General features: G+C 38.4%; 1 protein-coding gene across 9 annotated transcripts in view; it reads left to right on the top strand.

Annotated features, from left to right (window-relative positions):
- The window catches only part of Prestin (solute carrier family 26 member prestin), a 40,782-nt gene extending 27,510 nt beyond the window's left edge, over window positions 1-13,272 (top strand). For 7 of the 9 annotated variants that reach the window (XM_089468389.1, XM_089468384.1, XM_089468387.1 and 4 more), the window contains 5 exons: window positions 6,624-6,783; window positions 6,852-7,461; window positions 11,513-12,256; window positions 12,313-12,461; window positions 12,528-13,272. In XM_089468389.1, the coding sequence (XP_089324515.1) occupies window positions 6,758-6,783; window positions 6,852-7,461; window positions 11,513-12,256; window positions 12,313-12,461; window positions 12,528-13,089 (2,091 nt within the window). In that variant the 5' untranslated portion in view covers window positions 6,624-6,757 and the 3' untranslated portion in view covers window positions 13,090-13,272. Of the gene's footprint in view, window positions 1-6,623; window positions 6,784-6,851; window positions 7,462-11,512; window positions 12,257-12,312; window positions 12,462-12,527 lie in introns of those variants that run through there. The other 2 variants (XM_089468390.1, XM_089468391.1) reach the window with 2 other exon arrangements.
- Window positions 13,273-18,485: the final 5,213 nt, after the last annotated feature.

The following is an 18,485-nucleotide window of genomic DNA, read 5'->3' as shown; positions in this document are numbered from 1 at the left end:
TTCATCTGAAACATAGACAGGTTAAACAATTCATCAAAAAGATAGTGATCAATTGTCGGAATAAAGTAATTTGCATTACAAGTTGAAGACCAAGAAGTGTTCGGAATATTAAAATCACCCAACACAAGAAGACAATCTCTATCATTTACATGTTCATTAACTTGTTTAATACAATTTATGTGGTGAGCATAAACTTGTACATCAGAAGAGGGAGGGATATAAGAACATGTGATGTATAATGAGCACGATGGGAAAGTTAATTTAACCGCTATAATCTCCACATCATGAAGGGACGAAAAGGTAAACAATTCAGAGTGGATAATGGACTTAACCGCAATTAACACCCCACCACCTCTGCGCGACGAACGGTCGAGTCTATAAATAGTGAAATTACTTGAAAGAATTTCACTATTATGAATATTACTACTTAGCCATGTTTCAGTGAAAGCGATAATATCATATTGTACACTGAAACTATGCAAGAAAAGACTTTTAAGTTTTGAGTTTAAGCCACGTACATTTTGATAAATCAGGGACAGCTGAGAAGAGGTTTGTAAGTAATTTAGTTTTTTGGTACAACGTTTGATGAAGATTGCACCGAAGGTAAATTTACTGAAATGGGCATCGATCTGTTACGATTTTTGGGTTTAAATTCATGAACAACTACATGAGGTGGCCAGAAATTAGGATCACAAAGGGTTTTAAAGTATTCTACAGGCACATTGATTTTGAACGAAGCAATTTCACGCGGTGTCGCGGAACTAAACTTCGATATAAAAACATTAGCCGAAATCTTATTTGAGATAAAAGCCGATACTGCCTCAATGGTAGTGTCAGATGAAAGCCTAGATAACAAAACTTGCTTTCTAGGAGAGACAACAGATAAGGTAATGCTCTGAGAGGCTGACTTATTGTCACTCTTTGTTTGAGCAACAATAGAAGTAACATCCAAATTTGGGACAGGGGCTTGAGTTTCAATAGAAGCCTCAATAGGAGAAACAGATATGGGACAAGGTGAAGGAGGGTCTAGAGAATTGGGAGCCGACGACAAAACAGAAGCGCAAGGTGAGGGAGGAGCAAGCGAATTAGGTGACGGTACTATTACAGAAGGAGTTACCGACAACAAAGGAGTATCCAATTGAGAGAGAGGACTTTCAAAGCCGTACTGATTTAAGATTTCCTCAGCAGCAGCCATGTCACTGGTCAACTGCATAGAAATCTTCTTCAGTTTTAACAAGTAAAAAAGCTCTAGTCGAGACTGCTCGACTACGAGATCCCCTGAACCCTTGGAGCAATAGATATTTCAATAATTTTTCGCGTCTTTCAGCTTACATAAGAAACACGACACGAACTGCGAACTGCGAACTGCGACACACATACACTCACACATGCATACACACACAAACGCACACACAGGCACACATACACACACACGCATACAGACACACATACACACACACACATACACAAACACATACACACACAAGCACCCACGCATAAACACGCATGGGCTGCAGTGTGCGCTTACTATGAGAACTTAATTGTTTAATAACTTTTTTTATGGACGTACGATCTTCATGAAACTTTCAGATTATGATTATAACATGAATATACATGTAATTGCCAATGCACAAGTCTCTAGTATTTGAAATACGCTTTTTACAAAAGTGAGGGTGAGGGGGTGAATTTAGAGGTGGGGGTAAATTTTAACAAAAACCGAAATTGTATAAATTGCATATAAGCATACATTAAAAATTTGGAGACTAGCAATAAAGGTGTAGAAGATATAATTTTATAACTGGGTTTCGATAAGGTTTTTTATCGATAAAAAAAGATCGGGATGAGTTATCGATTTTTAATGATAAACTTGATATCCGCGCTGTAATTACGGACATTTAAAAAAAATTTGAAGTCTCTAGCTCTTATATCTTCTGAAATCGACGCGTTCAAACATACGGACAGACGGACAGGGCCAAATCAATTCAGCTCGTCGCCCTGATCAAGAATATATATACTTTGTGGGCTCTGCCACGCCTCCTTCTGCCTGTTACATACATTTCAACAAAACCATTATACCCTGATTTCCCATTGAAAATGGGTTCAGGGTATAAAAATTGAGCCCTCACAGCACTATATATTTTAGAAAAGTTTATTTGTTTTTCCAAGCTAATCGGACAAGACCAGCGTATGCCTCCACTACCAGCTTTAGAAGTAGACATAATCTTGTCATATTCACGCCCAGTAAGACCTGCACACTTAGTATGCATCATGTTATCACACAGCCAGCAAGTTATAAATTGCGCTTGTGCAGAATCAACTGTTTGCCTGAAAGTGCAAGCTTTTTTGCAGCAACTCATATTGGCAATTGGGATAGATCACAAAATTACTGAATGTAAACAGAAATGTAAAAACCAAGAGAGGTATAAATGTGTTGAGAGCGAGTCCGACAACAAACAGCCGTTACAGAGCGCAACGAAAATATATGTTGAGAGAGCGAGTCAACAACAAAAACAGCCGTTACAGAGCAGATCAAAAGTCCTCAGCGAGAGAGTATACTTGCACACCACAAAAATCAAAGATTCAAGAGAGGCAAATACAACAACCGTAGATAGTGAGAGCAACTTATGTACACACTCACACAAACTTAGAAAGAGTGAACTGGGGAGAGCGCCAACAAATAGAAACACTAAAGCAGAAATGCAAATAATGAAACTAATGAACCGACACTGCACACAAAGCTTCACAAATTAAAAAAGCAAATTATTAAAAACACAGTGAACAACGGATCAAACCTTGCACAGGAAAATATAGATATTTGCTATATACAACCGAACCGCAATTATGTGAAATTTAATAAGAATAATTAAAGTAAGAAAACAAGAATAATTGAAGAGCACAATAGTAAACACGTCTGTTAACTCTCACTGAGAACTCTCACTGTCACTGAGAACTCTCACTGAATTGCCCCGTTATTTTGTTATAGATTAAAACATTATCGAAAACCAGTAATGAATTTATATCCTACATTTTTAAAGCTAGTCTCCAGATTTTAAATGTATACTTAAATGCATTTTATACAATTTCGGTTTTTGTCAAAATTTACCCCCACCCTTAATTCACCCCCTCACCCTAACATTTGTAAAAAAGGCGTATTTCAAATACTAGGGACTTGTGCTTTGGCAAATATGAATCATAATCTGAAAGTTTCATGAAGAATGTTCATCGACAAGAAAAGTTATTGAACAATTAAGTTCCCATAGTTAGCCACCACTGCAGCCCATGCGTGTTTAGGCGTGGGTGCTTGTGTGCGTGTGTGTATGATGTGTGTGTATATGTGTGTGTATGTATGCTTGTGTGTGTGTATGCGTGTGTGTGTCTTGTGCAAGCAGAAAGACGCGAAAAATGATTAAAACAGCTATTGCTCGAAGTGTTCAGGGGATCTTGTAGTCGGGCAGTCTCGACTAGAGCTTTCTTACTTGCTTCTTACACATAGACTAGACAACTAGTGGAAAGCTTTTTGCACGCTTTTTTTGAGGCTTTAGCACCCCAGACAGCTTTGGACTCGCTCGGCTCCTTACTTTTAGGTTCGAGCTACGAAAAAATACGAACGCACAATCATTTCGCTTCATGCGCTCGACCGAGATGGTAAACTTTTGAACAAAAGATCCCTCTATGCTCAATGTTTCCCTTGCTCTCTCTCTCTCTCGATGCTCTCTGCTCTCTCGAATGTGTATATGTATGTATACATGTGAGGCTCACATTGTGAGCACAAGCAGCAGCTCACGAAAATTGAAATTTCTTCGCAGCAAGAACCCATGTCTTCCCTTCTGAGTGAAGAGTATACCGAACTTTTCAAACCGTTTGCCATGCGTTTGCGTTATTATTTGTGGGAAGAGTATGAAAGCGTTGGTGCGCATAATGAAAATGTTTTCGCGACGAGCATGCACACATACACTGTCCCTTGCTACATGTACTATTAGCATTTGTATGCCTGTGTGCAAAGCCCTTGCTGGCTATAGCAATTTGAAATCCTAGCATTTGCATTTGGTCGATCTTGTGAAGTGCTCACACTTACATAAATATGTTTGATTGTGTGTACGCAGGGGCCGCGATGCTCACAAATGATGGGGTAATCATTGTAGAAGCATTTTAGTGCCTTTATATGTATGTGCATGAGTGTATGTTTATATGTGTATGCATGCGACATGAGCATTGACGTGTGCCTACGACAACTTTGAATTGTGTGAACGATTTTGGGTTTGACCGGAAGAGGCGAGCTTACATTTAAGTAGATGATTAACTAAAGTAACAAGTGCACTTCCTATTACTTTTAAAGGTATTTTTTAATTGCATGATTTTTATGACATCTAACAGATGCACTCTTTAAAATTGGTCCATTTAGCCAGTATATGTATGTATGTACATACATATGCTTCTTATTAAAAAGGTAAATTTCACCTGTATATGTGCAGGTACAAGGGATCGAAAATCGCATTCCAATTTGGCCACAGGGATTGATCAGGTACTACATTTTTAGCAAAAATCATTCTGATAGGAAAACCCACGACCATTGAAATAAAATGAAAATGTAGGTACAGGGTAGCCGTTTGGGTCCGTTGCTCTTTTCCTTTTTATAACCCTGAACCCATTTTCAATGGGAAATCAGGGTATAATGGTTTTGTTAAAAGTATGTAACAGGCAGAAGGCCTGGCTGACCCCACAAAGTATATATATTCTTGATCAGGGCGACGAGCTGTCTGTCTGTCTGTCTGTCCGTCCGTAGGTATGAACGCGTCGATCTCAGAAGATATAGGAGCTAGAGACTTAAAATTTTATTTTCCTAGGTCCGTGTATATGACACGCTTATCGAGTTTTTCTCTATATATCGATAACTACTCCCGATATTTGATTATCGATTAAAAACCATATCGAAAGCTAGTTATTTAATTATATCTTATACACCTTTAGAGCTAGAGCTTCCAAATTTTAAATGCAGACTTATATGTATTTTATATAATTGCGGTTTTTGTTGTAATTTACCCTCACCCTTATATCTACCCCTTCACCCTCACCTTTGTAAAAGGCGTATTTCAAGTACTAGAGACTTGTGCTTTGGAATGTAAATACATTACGATTATGTTCTGAAAGTTTCATTATGATTGTACGTCTAGAAATTGAATTATTCAACAAATAAATTCTTATAATGTTGCCCACACTGCAGCGAAGCCCAAGCGCAGTCGCTGCTTACTGCACAGTTCGCAGATCGCGTTCTAATACGACCCCACAAAGTATATATATTCATGATCAGGGCGACGAGCTGAGTTGATTTTTCCCTGTCCGTCTGTCCGTATACTTGAACGCTTCGATTTCCGAAGATATAAGAGCTAGAGACTTGAATGTTTTTTTGCTTTGAAAATTGATAACTACTCCCGATTTTATTATCGATAAAAAACCTTGTCGAAAATCAGTTATAAAACAAGTAAGAAGGCTCCAGTCGAGACTGCTCGACTAGGAGATACCCTGAACCCTCCAAGCTGATATTCTAATCAGTCTGGACTTCTTTTATGCACACATACATACACATGCACTTATAAGCACGTGCTCTGCTGACTGCGCAGTTAGCAGCGACTGCGCTTGGGCTGCGCTGCAATGTGGGCAATAATATGAGAATTTATTTGTTGAATAATTTCTTTTGTAGACATACGATCTTAATGAAACTTTCAGAGCGTAATCATATGGTTAAAATATGTGTACATTCCAAAGCACAAGTCTCTAGTACTTGAAAAGTACTAGTACTAGTACTTTTACAAATTGGGGGAGAAGGGGGCGTGGTATCCAAAATCTGCAAATTACAAAATCTTTGTATCCACTAACTTTATATACAACCCAAATATGAAGTCTCCAGGTCTAAAAGTGTTAAAATTATGCTGAAAAAACCAAGTCGATTTTTCGATTATTCTCGATAAAAAAGTTATCGGACGAGTTATCGAAAAAATAAAGCAAACTTGTACTGCCTATGGTATACACGAGTATGCATGCCAAATTTCAGCTCTCTAGCTCTTATATCTTCTGAGATTCTTTTGCTCATACGGACGGACGGACGGACGGACGGACGGACGGACGGACGGACGGACGGACGGACGGACGGACAGACGGACAGGGCTATATCGACTCAGCTCGTCGTGCTGATCAAGAATATATATACTTTATGGGGTCTGCGATGATTCCTTCTGCCTGTTACATACTTTTCACAAAACCATTATACCCTGATTTCCCATTTTCAATGGGTTCAGGGTATAATTATATTTCCTACAACTTTAGAGCTAAAGTCTCAAAATTTTTAATGTAGATTTATGTGCAATTTATACAATAGATCCACCCCCTCACCCACATATTTGTAAAAGGCGTATTTAAAATATAAGAGACTTGTACTTTGGCAAATGCATGCATATTCATGTTATAAACTATAAATTATCTGAAAGTTTCATGAAGATCGTATGTCCACAAGAAAAGTTACGCTTTAAGTTTACAAATGAGTAAAATTGTTTAGGATCTCGAGAAAACTGACGTTGCATATATAGTCAGGCACAGTTTATATAATTTCGATTTTTGTTATATTTTAGATACCGGTCTGAAACCACCACTTTCCCACAAATTTCGCAAAAAGCTTTATTAAGTACTAGAGACTTCTGAGGTCGTGCAAATGAAGTGTTGAGTGATTTAATATCCATGCAGCATATATAGGAATTCCATAAAAATGTCCCAAAGTTCCGAAAATTCTGAGTAAGTCTTAATTGATCTACGATGAAACGACTATATTCGAATTGTACTTTACTTTCTTATAATTTTAGAAGTAAACCTCTTAATACCAATGACAATAATGAGGGAAATACGAAAAGCACACCAAAGATACAACCAAAATATAGCATCCATCGAGATGTGCTGACTCATGAGATAGTTATACGACAAACTGGGTATTCGGCAAGAGATAAAAGTATCCCCTCATCTTTACGTAACTTTTGGAGTGGTTTGAACTTGCTATCAATATTCACTGGCCTTATTCCTATTCTTCAATGGTTACCCCAGTATTCACTGAAGCGGGACCTCGTTGGAGATATTATATCAGGATTTACTGTCGCTATTATGAATATACCCCATGGAATGGCCTATGGAATGCTGGCTGGTGTTTCCGCTGGAAATGGTCTCTATATGGCCGTATTTCCAGTGATTGTTTATATGTTTTTAGGCACATCCAAGCACATATCAATTGGTACATTTGCTGTAGCCAGTATGATGACGCAAAAAGTGGTTCTAACCTATGCAAATGTGGATTCTAACAACCTAATTGATGGTACAATGGCAGGTAATAATTCTATAATAAATACCGTACTGCCTCCAGAGAATGTTATCACACAGTTGGACGTGGCCACCTCACTTGCGTTAGCTGTTGGCATTGTGAATGTAAGTTAAAACGAAAACAAAATTATAATTTAGTGAGACTATGAGAAAACAAGTAAGAAAGTTCTAGTCGAGACTGCTTGGCTACGAGATCCACTGAACCCTTCGAGCAACTGATATTTCAATAATTATTCGCACATGTATAAACACACACACACAGGCATAGAGAACTTAATAGAGAAATTAATTGCTTAATAAATTTTCTTGTCGATTGACGATCTTCATGATACCTTGAGCTTATGATTATAACATGGATATGCATGCATTTGCACAAGTCTGTAGTATTTGAAATGTGGGTGTGGGGGTGAGTATAGGGGTAGGGGGTAAAATTGTATAAATTGCATATAAGCAAGCATAAATTACAAATTTGGAGACTCTAGCAATAAAGGTTTTGAAGATATAATTTTATAACTGGTTTTCGATAAGGTTTTTATCGATAAAAAAGATCGGGATGAGTTATCGATTTTTAATGATAAACTTGAATTATATCTTCTGAAATCGACGCGTTCATACATACGAACACCCGGACAGACAGACAGACGGACAGGGCCAAATCGACTCAGCTCGTCACCCTGATCAAGAATATATATATACTTTGTGAGGTCTGCCACGCCTCCTTCTGCCTGTTACATGCATTTCAACAAAACCATTTTACCCTGATTTCCCATTGAAAATGGATTCAGGGTATAAAAACAATGTACTTATGCACAACAACAGTGCTTATGGACTGCTAGTGATTTTCTCAAGGTAAGCTAATAGAACAGATTTTATTTTAGGAAGAGAGAGCTTTAAGGAAAATACGTGATAATGTATATTAAAATTGACACATAGAACATGAAACGCACTATGCAAAGAATAATCCGTAGGACACACAGGTAAATGAAGCGGAGAAGTTTGTAAATTATTTAGTTTTTTGGTACAATGTTTGATGGAGATTACTCCGAAGGTAAATTCACTGGCGTCGATCTGTTTAGGTTTAAATTCATGAACCACTACATGAGGTGGCCAGAAATTAGGATCACATAAAGTTTTAAAATATCCTACCGGCACATTGATCTTGAATGAAGCAATTTCTCTCGGGGTTGCGAAACTAAACTTTGATATAAAAACATTAGCCGAAATCTTACTTGAGATAAAATCAGATACTGTCTCACAGGTCGTATCAGATGAAAGCCTAGACAAGAAAACTTTCTTTCGAGGAGAGACGACATCAATTCTAACAAGTAAGACAGCTCTAGTCTAGACTGCCCGACTACAAGATCCCCTGAACCCTTCGAGCAACTGATATCATTAATTATTGGCATATGCACACATACACGCACACACACAGGCATACATACGCACGCATAAACACGCATTGGCTGCAGTGTTGACTTACTATCGGAACTTAATTGCTTAATAACTTTTCTTTTGGATAGACTATCTTCATGAAACTTTCAGATTATGAATATAACATAGATATGCAAGTCCCTAGGATTTGTAATACGTCTTTTACAAATGTGACGGTGAGGGGGTGAATTAGAGGTGTGGGGTCAACTTTGACAAAAAACCGAAATTGTATTAAATGCATATAAGTATACATAACAAATTTTGATACCCTAGCTTTAAAGATGTAAGAGATATAAATTTATTACTGGGTTTCGATAATGTTTTTAATCGATAAAAAATAACGGGACAAGTTATCGATATTTAAAACAAAACTCGATATGCGCGTGCTATACACGGACCTAGGAAAAAAATTCAAAAAATTCAAGTCCTAGCTCTTATATCTTCTAAGATCGACGCGTTCAAAAATACGGATAGACGGACAGACGTAGTCAAGACTGCTCGACTACGAGATCCCCTGAACCCTTCGAGCAATAGCTGTTTCACTCACACGCACACACACACACGCATACACACACACATCACAGATACACACACACGCACACACACAGAGATACGCACACACGCATAAACACGCATTGGCTGCAGTGTGCGCTTACTATGAGAACTTGATTGTTTAATAACTTTTTTTTGTCGATATACGATCTTCATGAAACTTTCAGATTATGATCATAATATGGATATACATGTATTTGCCAAAGCACAAGTCTCTAGTATTTGAAACCTTTTACAAATATGTGGGTGAGGGTAAATTTGATCAAAAACCGAAATTGTATAAAATGCATATAAGTATACATTTAAAATTTGGATAAGGATTTTCGATAAGGTTTTTTATCGATAAAAATAACGGGATGAGCTATCGATTTTTTGTGATAAACTCGATATCCGCGCTGCATATACGGACATTTAAAAAATTTAAGTCTTTAGCTCTTATATCTTCTGAGTTCGACGCGTTCAAACATGCGGACAGACGGGCAGGGCCAAATCTACTCAGCTCGTCGACCTGTTCAAGGATATATACACTTTGTGGGGTCTGCCTCGCCTCCTTCTGCTTGTTACATACATTTCAAGAAAACCATTATACCCTGATTTCCCATTTTCACCGAGCAGGCAGAAAAATTTCGAATTAATTAGGGGCCTTTAATATATGGGATTAGCGGCAATATTGTTTCGACCTCTTTGTTGATGCGTCTTAATTTTTCGGTTCCGTCCCGAACAACTAGACACTATCGTCCTTAATTTACTTGTGTGCTTTACGGATTATTCTCTGCATAGTGCGTTTCATGTTCTATGTGTTAATTTTAACAAGTAAGAACGTTGCAGTCGGGCGTTACTGACTGCGGAATACTCATTCACATCCCATCAGCAGTTTTTCCCGATTCGCCACGCCCCTACTCGGCGTAGACACCTTATTTTCAGTCAGTTCAGTTCTTAGAACGAGCTAACGGCACCCCACAAAGTACATATATTCTTGATCAGGGCGACGAGCTAAGTCGATTTGGCCCTGCCCGTCTGTCTGTCCTTCCGTCCGTCTGTCCGTAATATGCTGATATGCACCGATGTCCTGATCGGTGCCGTTGATGATCCGCAGGGATTCCCTCTGGATGTCCTTGCTGTTCCCACGATGTCCTGGGAGTCCTGATTTACCACTCGCGTTGACTTTCACTTGACTTTGGCACTTTCTTCACGTACTTCGACTTTTCACTTTATATCTTCTCTTCAGTATAGTTTCGACAGCCTCGTCTGGAGCAACTGGTGGCCTTTTATACCCCAGCCACAGGCCCTGCTTCGTGTGGTAACGGGGCCTGTTCGGCTCTGGAGTGGGGCCTTTCTGTTCCTCGTGCCCATAAAAACGGTAAAGTGGCGTGATCTGGGTGATGCCACTTTCCCGCCAAATTGCGTGGCAGCCTCCCATTGGCCGAAGTACCGCTGTTGCCATGCGAGTGAAAATGTCCACTGCTATCACCCGGCCCGAACGGCACCTCGGCTAACGGTCACCGATGATCGTCGTGCGTGCGACGCGAACCCATTGCTGAACCTGTAGGAGCGAAAGAGACCGCCTCTAACAGGACTTTGACCCCCTTTCCAGTGCGAGGGTCGCTCCTATAGTATTCGCGTCGCTGTGTGGAGCAACATGTATATGCACGTATATGCATATAAACGCACAGCAAATACGTACGTTCATATACATAAATACGTGCATACCTATATTGCTCCTCACAGTTCATCAACAAGAAATGCTATTAAACAATTGAATTTCCATAGCATCGAGCAGTCTCGACTAGAGCTTTCTTACTGTTCTTTACTAATTTTTACCTTAAGAAATGTTATAATTGTAATTATATTAACAATATTTAAGCTCTTCTAATATTTATTTTAAGTTTTCATTATAACACTTTCTTTCTTTCATAGTTTCAATAGTATTATTGACGATACTTGGCTGTGAATTTGGGCATAGCTGGTCGGACTGGCCGTTTGTCTGTCCGTCCGTCTGTCCGCATGTATGAACGCGCCAATTTCAGATTTCCGTGTAGATGCATGTATGAATGTGTTTTTGTAAATGAAAAAATGCAGAATGACTCGAATGTCTCGAGCAGAGCTTTTTTAATTGATATTAATATTATATTTTGTGAATTAACTTTATAATTTTATCAATCTTTTTTTTCAGTTGCTTATGTCCTTTTTCAGGCTGGGAACGCTTGCTTCATTGCTAAGTGAGCCACTAGTAAATGGTTTCACCACAGCTGCAGCGTGTCATGTGGTAGTCGCACAACTGAAAGACGTAGTAGGAATAAGAATTGACCGCCATAAAGGAGCATTTAAAATTATTTACACTCTGATCGATGTAACTAAGGGCCTGACAAATACAAACCTTGTTAACTTCAGCTTCTGCGTGGGAGTAATTATTTTCATGACTGTTTGCAATGAGTTTATAAAGCCGTATTTAAACCAACGATGCCGGTTCCCTTTGCCAGGAGAACTAATAGCTGTGATTGGTGGAACATTGATCTCCAAATTTTGTCATTTACACGATGACTTTAATGTGGAGTTGGTTGGTATAATACCAAAAGGATTACCAAGTGCTACACTACCACGCCTCAATTTGATCCCCTTAGTTGCAGTCGATTCAATAGCCATTGCAATAGTCACATATTCCATTATCATGTCTATGGGCTTGACGTTTGCCAAAAAGCATGGTTATGAAGTTCGCGCCAATCAGGAACTCTTTGCTATGGGCCTAGGTAATGCTGTCGGCAGCTGTTTTTCTTGCATACCCTTAGCCTGCTCTTTATCACGATCGGTTATACAGGACCAAACAGGTGGTGTCTCCCAAATAGCTTCTTTAGTGTCTGCCACACTTGTGGTTGTTACATTACTGTGGATCGGGCCGTTCTTCAGCGATTTACCAAGGGTACCTATATTCAATTATAATTAACTCGCACCCTATTGTAGATATGTATTTTGTAGTGCGTTTTGGCTGGTGTCATAATTGTAGCATTAAAACCTATGTTTATGCAGATTAAACAGCTGAAAAAATTTTCAAAGCAAGGCAAACTAGAAATATTCAGCTGGATATCTACATTCTTGTGTGTAGTGCTCATAGACATTGATATCGGGTAAGTTTCCTAGTTTATAAATATATTTATTATTTTGGTAATGATTTTTGTATCTGTCCTTTTTAGACTTCTTATTGGCGTTTGCGTGTCGTTATTAGCATTGTATATTAAGGGGTTGAAGCCTTATTATTGTTTGCTGGGCTATATGCCTGAATCACCTGGTATCTATATGGATATGAATCAACATCGCAATGTAATGCAAGTTCCACAAACGTGCATCTTTCGGTACTACGGCTCTCTTAATTTTGCTACAAGTTTGTTTTTTCGTCGTGCGCTTTATTCTGTAGTAGGACTTGATAAAATTAAGCAAAAGACAAAAAACAACCGAAATAGAAAATCATCGACAACATATGTATCTGTAACTGAAAATGTTAAGGAAACCAATACGCTTAAATTTTTAATTCTGGATTTCTCCATGTTGGGCCATATCGATGTTGCCGGCTGCAGCATGTTGACTGATGTTAGCAAAGAGTTAAAAACGTTTGGTTCTCGTTTACTGTTGTCTAGCCCTATGGATCGCGTTTACGACACGTTGGTACACAGCATGGCTCTAAGCGAAGGTCCTTTTGAAATTTTCCCCACGTTACATGATGCAGTAGAGTATGCAAATGCGTATCGAACGGTATAAAATTCCAATCGATTGTAAAATTAACGTGAGAACCGTGCAAACTTTTTCATATGAATAAGAAAAAAATAGTTTGTACCCTATTGCTTAAATATCAATGTTAGCTATTTTGTTAATGCTGTATACCGATATTTTTGTACTTATCCGCTTTGGAACTAAAAATAAATGCCTCAGAGCACCAGGAAACACATGTCAATTCATTATAAAACTAGATTGCAGTATGAAATACACGTAATTATAACATAGTGTGTTCAAAGATGTATTTGAACCAACGTGAAATAAAAATTTCATCTGCTCATTATTTTTTACCCAATACAATTTCAAAATTAAATTAATGGAAAGCATAACTTTTTTTATTGATATTTAAAAAAACAGTAAGAAAATAACAAAAACTAAAAAAAGTCATAAACTCAATGTCACAGCTAATTTGACCCATTAGTTAATTTTAACAGTAATTTCAAAATTCTGGCTAGTTTTTTATACCCTGAACCCATTGAAAATGGGAAATCAGGGTATAATGGTATTGTGAAAAAGTATGTAACGGGCAGAAGGAGGCGTGGCAGACCCCACAAAGTATATATATTCTTGATCAGGGCGACGAGCTGAGTCGATATAGCCCTGTCCGTCTGTCCGTCCGTCCGTCCGTATGAGTGCGTCGATCTCAGAAGTTATAAGAGCTAGAGAGCTGTAATTTGGCATGCATACTCATGTGTACCATACGCAGTACGAGTTTGCTTTATTTTTTCGATAATTCATCCGATAACTTTTTTATCGAGAATAATCGAAAAATTGATTTTGTTTTTTAAGCCTAATTTGAACACTTTAAGACCTGGAGTCTTCAAATTTGCGTTGTATATAAAGTTAATCGATACAAAGATTTTGTAGTTTACAGATTTTGGATACCACGCCCCCTTCTCCCCCAATTTGTAAAAAGTACATTTCAAGTACTAGAGACTTGTGCTTTGGAATGTACACCCATATTCATCATATGATTACACTCTGAAAGTTTCATTAAGATCCTATGTCTACAAAAGAAATTATTCAACAAATAAATTCTCAAAGTATTGCTCACACTGCAGCGCAGCCCAAGCGCAGTCGCTGATTACAGAGCTTACAGAGCTGCTTAGCAGAGCGCAGTCTTATGCGTGCGTGTGGATGCATGTGTATGTATGTGTGCATAAAAATGCAGAATGATTAGAAAATCAGCTTAGAGGGTTCAGGGTATCTCCTAGTCGAGCAGTCTCGACTAGAGCCTTCTTACTTGTTTAAACTTATTATATTGCATAACCCCCTTATTGATCTAATACAGCCTTAAGTCTTCCAGGCATTGAAGCCACCAATTTTGTTGTTGTGTCCGACAGGATTTTCCCCCATTCCTCGACTAATGTCGTTTTTAAATCTTTTGTTGGAAATATTTCGAGACCTGATACTGGTGTCTAAAATAGATGAAAGTGAATAAGTACAAACGCAATATATTTCGGCGCTATTGAAGCTAGAGACTGCAATTTAGAACACATACTCGTGTATATCTCCGATTTATAAAGTGTTAAAATTTTCCCGATCCGCCCACTAGGGGCGTGGCAAATAGGAAAATGCATTTTCCGATATACCAGAAATCATGTTAGTTGAAGAGCTAGAAAGCTGAAATTTGGAATGTAGGTCCGCGTCGACCACCCTAGATCGCGAGCTATGGTGGCAATATCTCCGCCCATTGGGGGCGTGGCAAATCGAATAAAACTGTATCTCCAAGAGTTTACAGCTAGGGCGCTGAAATTTTGCACGTCAGCTAATGTTATGATTCTATAAAGTCTTAAGACAAAATTATAAGTACGGCCATTAGGGGCGTGGCCAATCGGACCTGAAGATTTAGTGATTTTTCGAATTCTGCTATATTTTGGAGACTATTGATGCCAGAGACCTCAAATTTTGTATATATAATCGGGCTGATCACCCAAGACCACAAAGTTTTGTCGGATATATGTCCGCCCACAGGTGACGTGGCAAACCACAAAAGTTGATATCTCCTAAAGGATAATATCTAGAAGCTTCAAATTTAGATAGTTAAGTTACTAGTAACCTCCTCTATCTATGACACCAAAAATAATTTTTACGCCTCTTTAAGGGCGTGGCATATCAAAAAATACCCTGTAATTTTAACATTTTTTGAGGGTAAGCATTCAAACTTTGTAGTTAGGGTACCGCTATGACGTTCTAAGAACTGACCAAAAATGAGGTGTCTACGCCCAGTATTTTCTACACTATTAGAGAGAAACTTAGCTACTAAATTTTTGATGGGATGTGAATGAGTATTCCGCAGTCGGTAACGCCCGACTGCAACGTTCTTCCTTGTTAATACATTACATTTATATTAAGATCCGGGGACTGTGCTTAAGGTTTGAGGTTATGCGGCCAGTTCTATACCAGCCAAGACCGAACGACACCCGATGTCCTCTTCAGGTCAAGATATTCAGCACTTTGGATAAAATTTTGTGTTAAAATCCTAAAGTACATAATGTTATCCATGGTGCTTTCAATAAAAGCTAGTTTTCCAACTCCAGAGACAGACATACAGGCCCAGACCCTCACAGACCTACCATCATGCTTTACTGTGGTGCTTCTCTTGCAGCTCGGTATTCGCTTGTCGCAAGACGTAGGGCCTCCCATCCAAACGAAAGACAGTAGAATCCGGTTATAGCGACACTCAAGGGACCGTCGATTTTACGTCGCTAAACCCGGAGGACGCTTTAACCAGAAAGAGTAAACAAATTTTTTTTTTTATACCCTGAACCCATTGAAAATGGGAAATCAGGATGTAATGGTTTTGTTGAAATGGCAGAAGGAGGCGTGGCAGACCCCACAAAGTATGTATATTCTTGATCAGGGCGACGAGCTGAGTTGATTTGGCCCTGTCCGTCTGTCCGTCCGTCCGTCTGTCCGTCTGTCCGTATGTATGAACGCGTCGATTTCAGAAGAAATAAGAGCTAGAGACTTCCAATTTTTTTAATGTCCGTAATTACAGCGCGGATATCAAGTTTATCATTAAAAATCGATAACTCATCCCGATCTTCTTTATCGATAAAAAACCTTATCGAAAACCAGTTATAAAATTATATCTTCTACACCTTTATTGCTAGAGTCTCCAAATTTTTAATGTTTGCTTATATGCAATTTCTACAATTTCGGTTTTTGTTAAAATTTACCCCCCACCCTTAAATTCACCCCCTCACCCTCACTTTTGTAAAAAGCGTATTTCAAATACTAGAGACTTGTGCAATTACATGCATATCCATGTTATAATCATAATCTGAAAGTTTCATGAAGATCGTATGTCCACAAAAAAAGTTATTAAGCAATTATGTTCTCATAGTAAGCGCTCACTGCCGCCCATGCGTGTTTATGCTTGTGTGTGTATATGTATGTAATTGTTTGTGTATATGTGTGTGTGTAAGAGTGTGTATGTGTGTGTTTGTATACCTGTGTGTGTGTGTGTATGTGTGTGCGTGTTTCTTGTGTAAGCTGAAAGACGCGAAAAATTATTGAAATAGCTATTACTCCAAGGGTTCAGGGGATCTCGTAGTCGAGTAGTCTCGACTAGAGCTTTCTTACTTGTTTTTAATTGTTTCAAAATATTTTTATATTTTCATAAATGAGTTTTCTATTTAATTTATATTCTTAAATACACCGAAATTGAAATTTTAACCATACTAAATGTACGTTTTTAATAGTTTGGTTATTCTAGCAGATTCTTAGAATCACATCAGCAGTTAGTTTCGTTTAGTTTTGGTAGATGGCGCTTCAGCAGTGAATCTATTGATTTGCCAGCGCCACTTGCAGAAGTGAGGTGGCGTAGTGTGATAGCTGCATGACGTTCAATCGAAAGGTCGCGGTTCGAATCCCGGTCGGTGCAACTAATGTTAATTTTTAGACTCATTCACGAAAGTGAAATGAGTATATTGGTTTTGTGCAATGTCCGTCTTGCTGTCCGTCCGTCTGTCCGTCTGTCAATCGCAACGGGATTCTTAGAACATGTAACATGTGTACATACATACACACATACAAATGAGCGCGTGTATAAGGCTGGAATGCTTGATGCTATGCGTGCAGGCTTACATATATAAATATATATATACATATGTATGTATTTGCGTATATGTATTTGAGGGCTATTTAAGAAGAAACAAATTTAAACTTATAAAATTATTCGACTAAGTAAACGAAGAGTATTAAGTGCTATTCATTCAAGCTCGCAAATAAAATAACACCGAACAGGTTCGAACCTCCTACTCTAACATTACTTGCGTCACCCTTTGCACCCGCGCTACTGCTTTGCTTGACCAGCCAATTGCTAAAATAGTATAGCTTGGTAATAGAGCGTCATCAGACAAAACTACAGTAACGGCTAGAAAGTCCAGAAATCAATCGAAATTCTAAGAATGTGAGAAAAGGCGCGCTTCTGTCTGTACGCATAGAATAGACGATGAGTGTGTGCACAAGCATAGGAAAATCGCGCTGATCTGCTGTTAGCTTGAAGCCGGTATCCAATGTATGGATATAAATATATAATAAAAATAAAAATTGTATAAATTATATAATTTGAATGCAATAGCTATCGATGATTTTCCAATTTTAATGGCATCATGCCGTGTTTTTTGCTGCGCACTAGACTTGAAAATTGCACTATATACTCTGGTTGACAGCGTTTGGGCTGTGAATGAGTCTTCTGCTATCGGTATCGCCCGATTGCAACGTTCTTACTTGTTTTAATTGTTTCAAAATATTATTGTCTATATATATAAAACAGAGTTGTGTAAAAGTGCTCCTCCACTTATAACTCGAGATCTGCTGGATTTGTTTCCGCTACGAGTAGGATAGTAGATCTTAAAAATACTGAAAAAATTTGACGAATAAATAAACAAATGTTTTCAGTCAGTCTACGGCACAGCCTCAGGCGAACCTGACTATTCATAAAAAAAGCACATTTCATAAAAATAATACGCGTGCGTACAGAAGCTAAATATCTCGAAAGTTCATGTATTTGTTTGTGTCAAACATAAATTTGTGTAAATTATTTATATTTATTCAGTGTTACTATTGATAACAAGTAAGAAGGCTCCAGTCGAGACTGCTCGACTAGGAGATACCCTGAACCCTCCAAACTGATATTCTAATCATTCTGGACTTCTATTATGCACACATACATACACATGCACGTATAAGCACGCGCTCTGCAAACTGCGCAGCTAGCAGCGGCTGCGCTTGGGCTGCACTGCAGTGTGAGAATTTATTTGTTGAATAATTTCTTTTGTAGACATACGATCCTAATAAAACTTTTAGAGCGTAATCATGTAGCTAAAATGTGTGTCCATTCCAAAGCACAAGTCTCTAGTACTTGAAATGCG

The sequence above is a fragment of the Drosophila arizonae genome, chromosome 4, assembly GCF_054131065.1.
Source record: "Drosophila arizonae isolate 15081-1271.41 chromosome 4, UAZ_ARI_1.0, whole genome shotgun sequence".
Classification (NCBI taxonomy): Eukaryota; Metazoa; Arthropoda; class Insecta; order Diptera; family Drosophilidae; genus Drosophila; species Drosophila arizonae.
The sequence above is the reverse complement of the archived record's forward strand: the minus strand, read 5'-3'. Positions and strand labels throughout refer to the sequence as shown.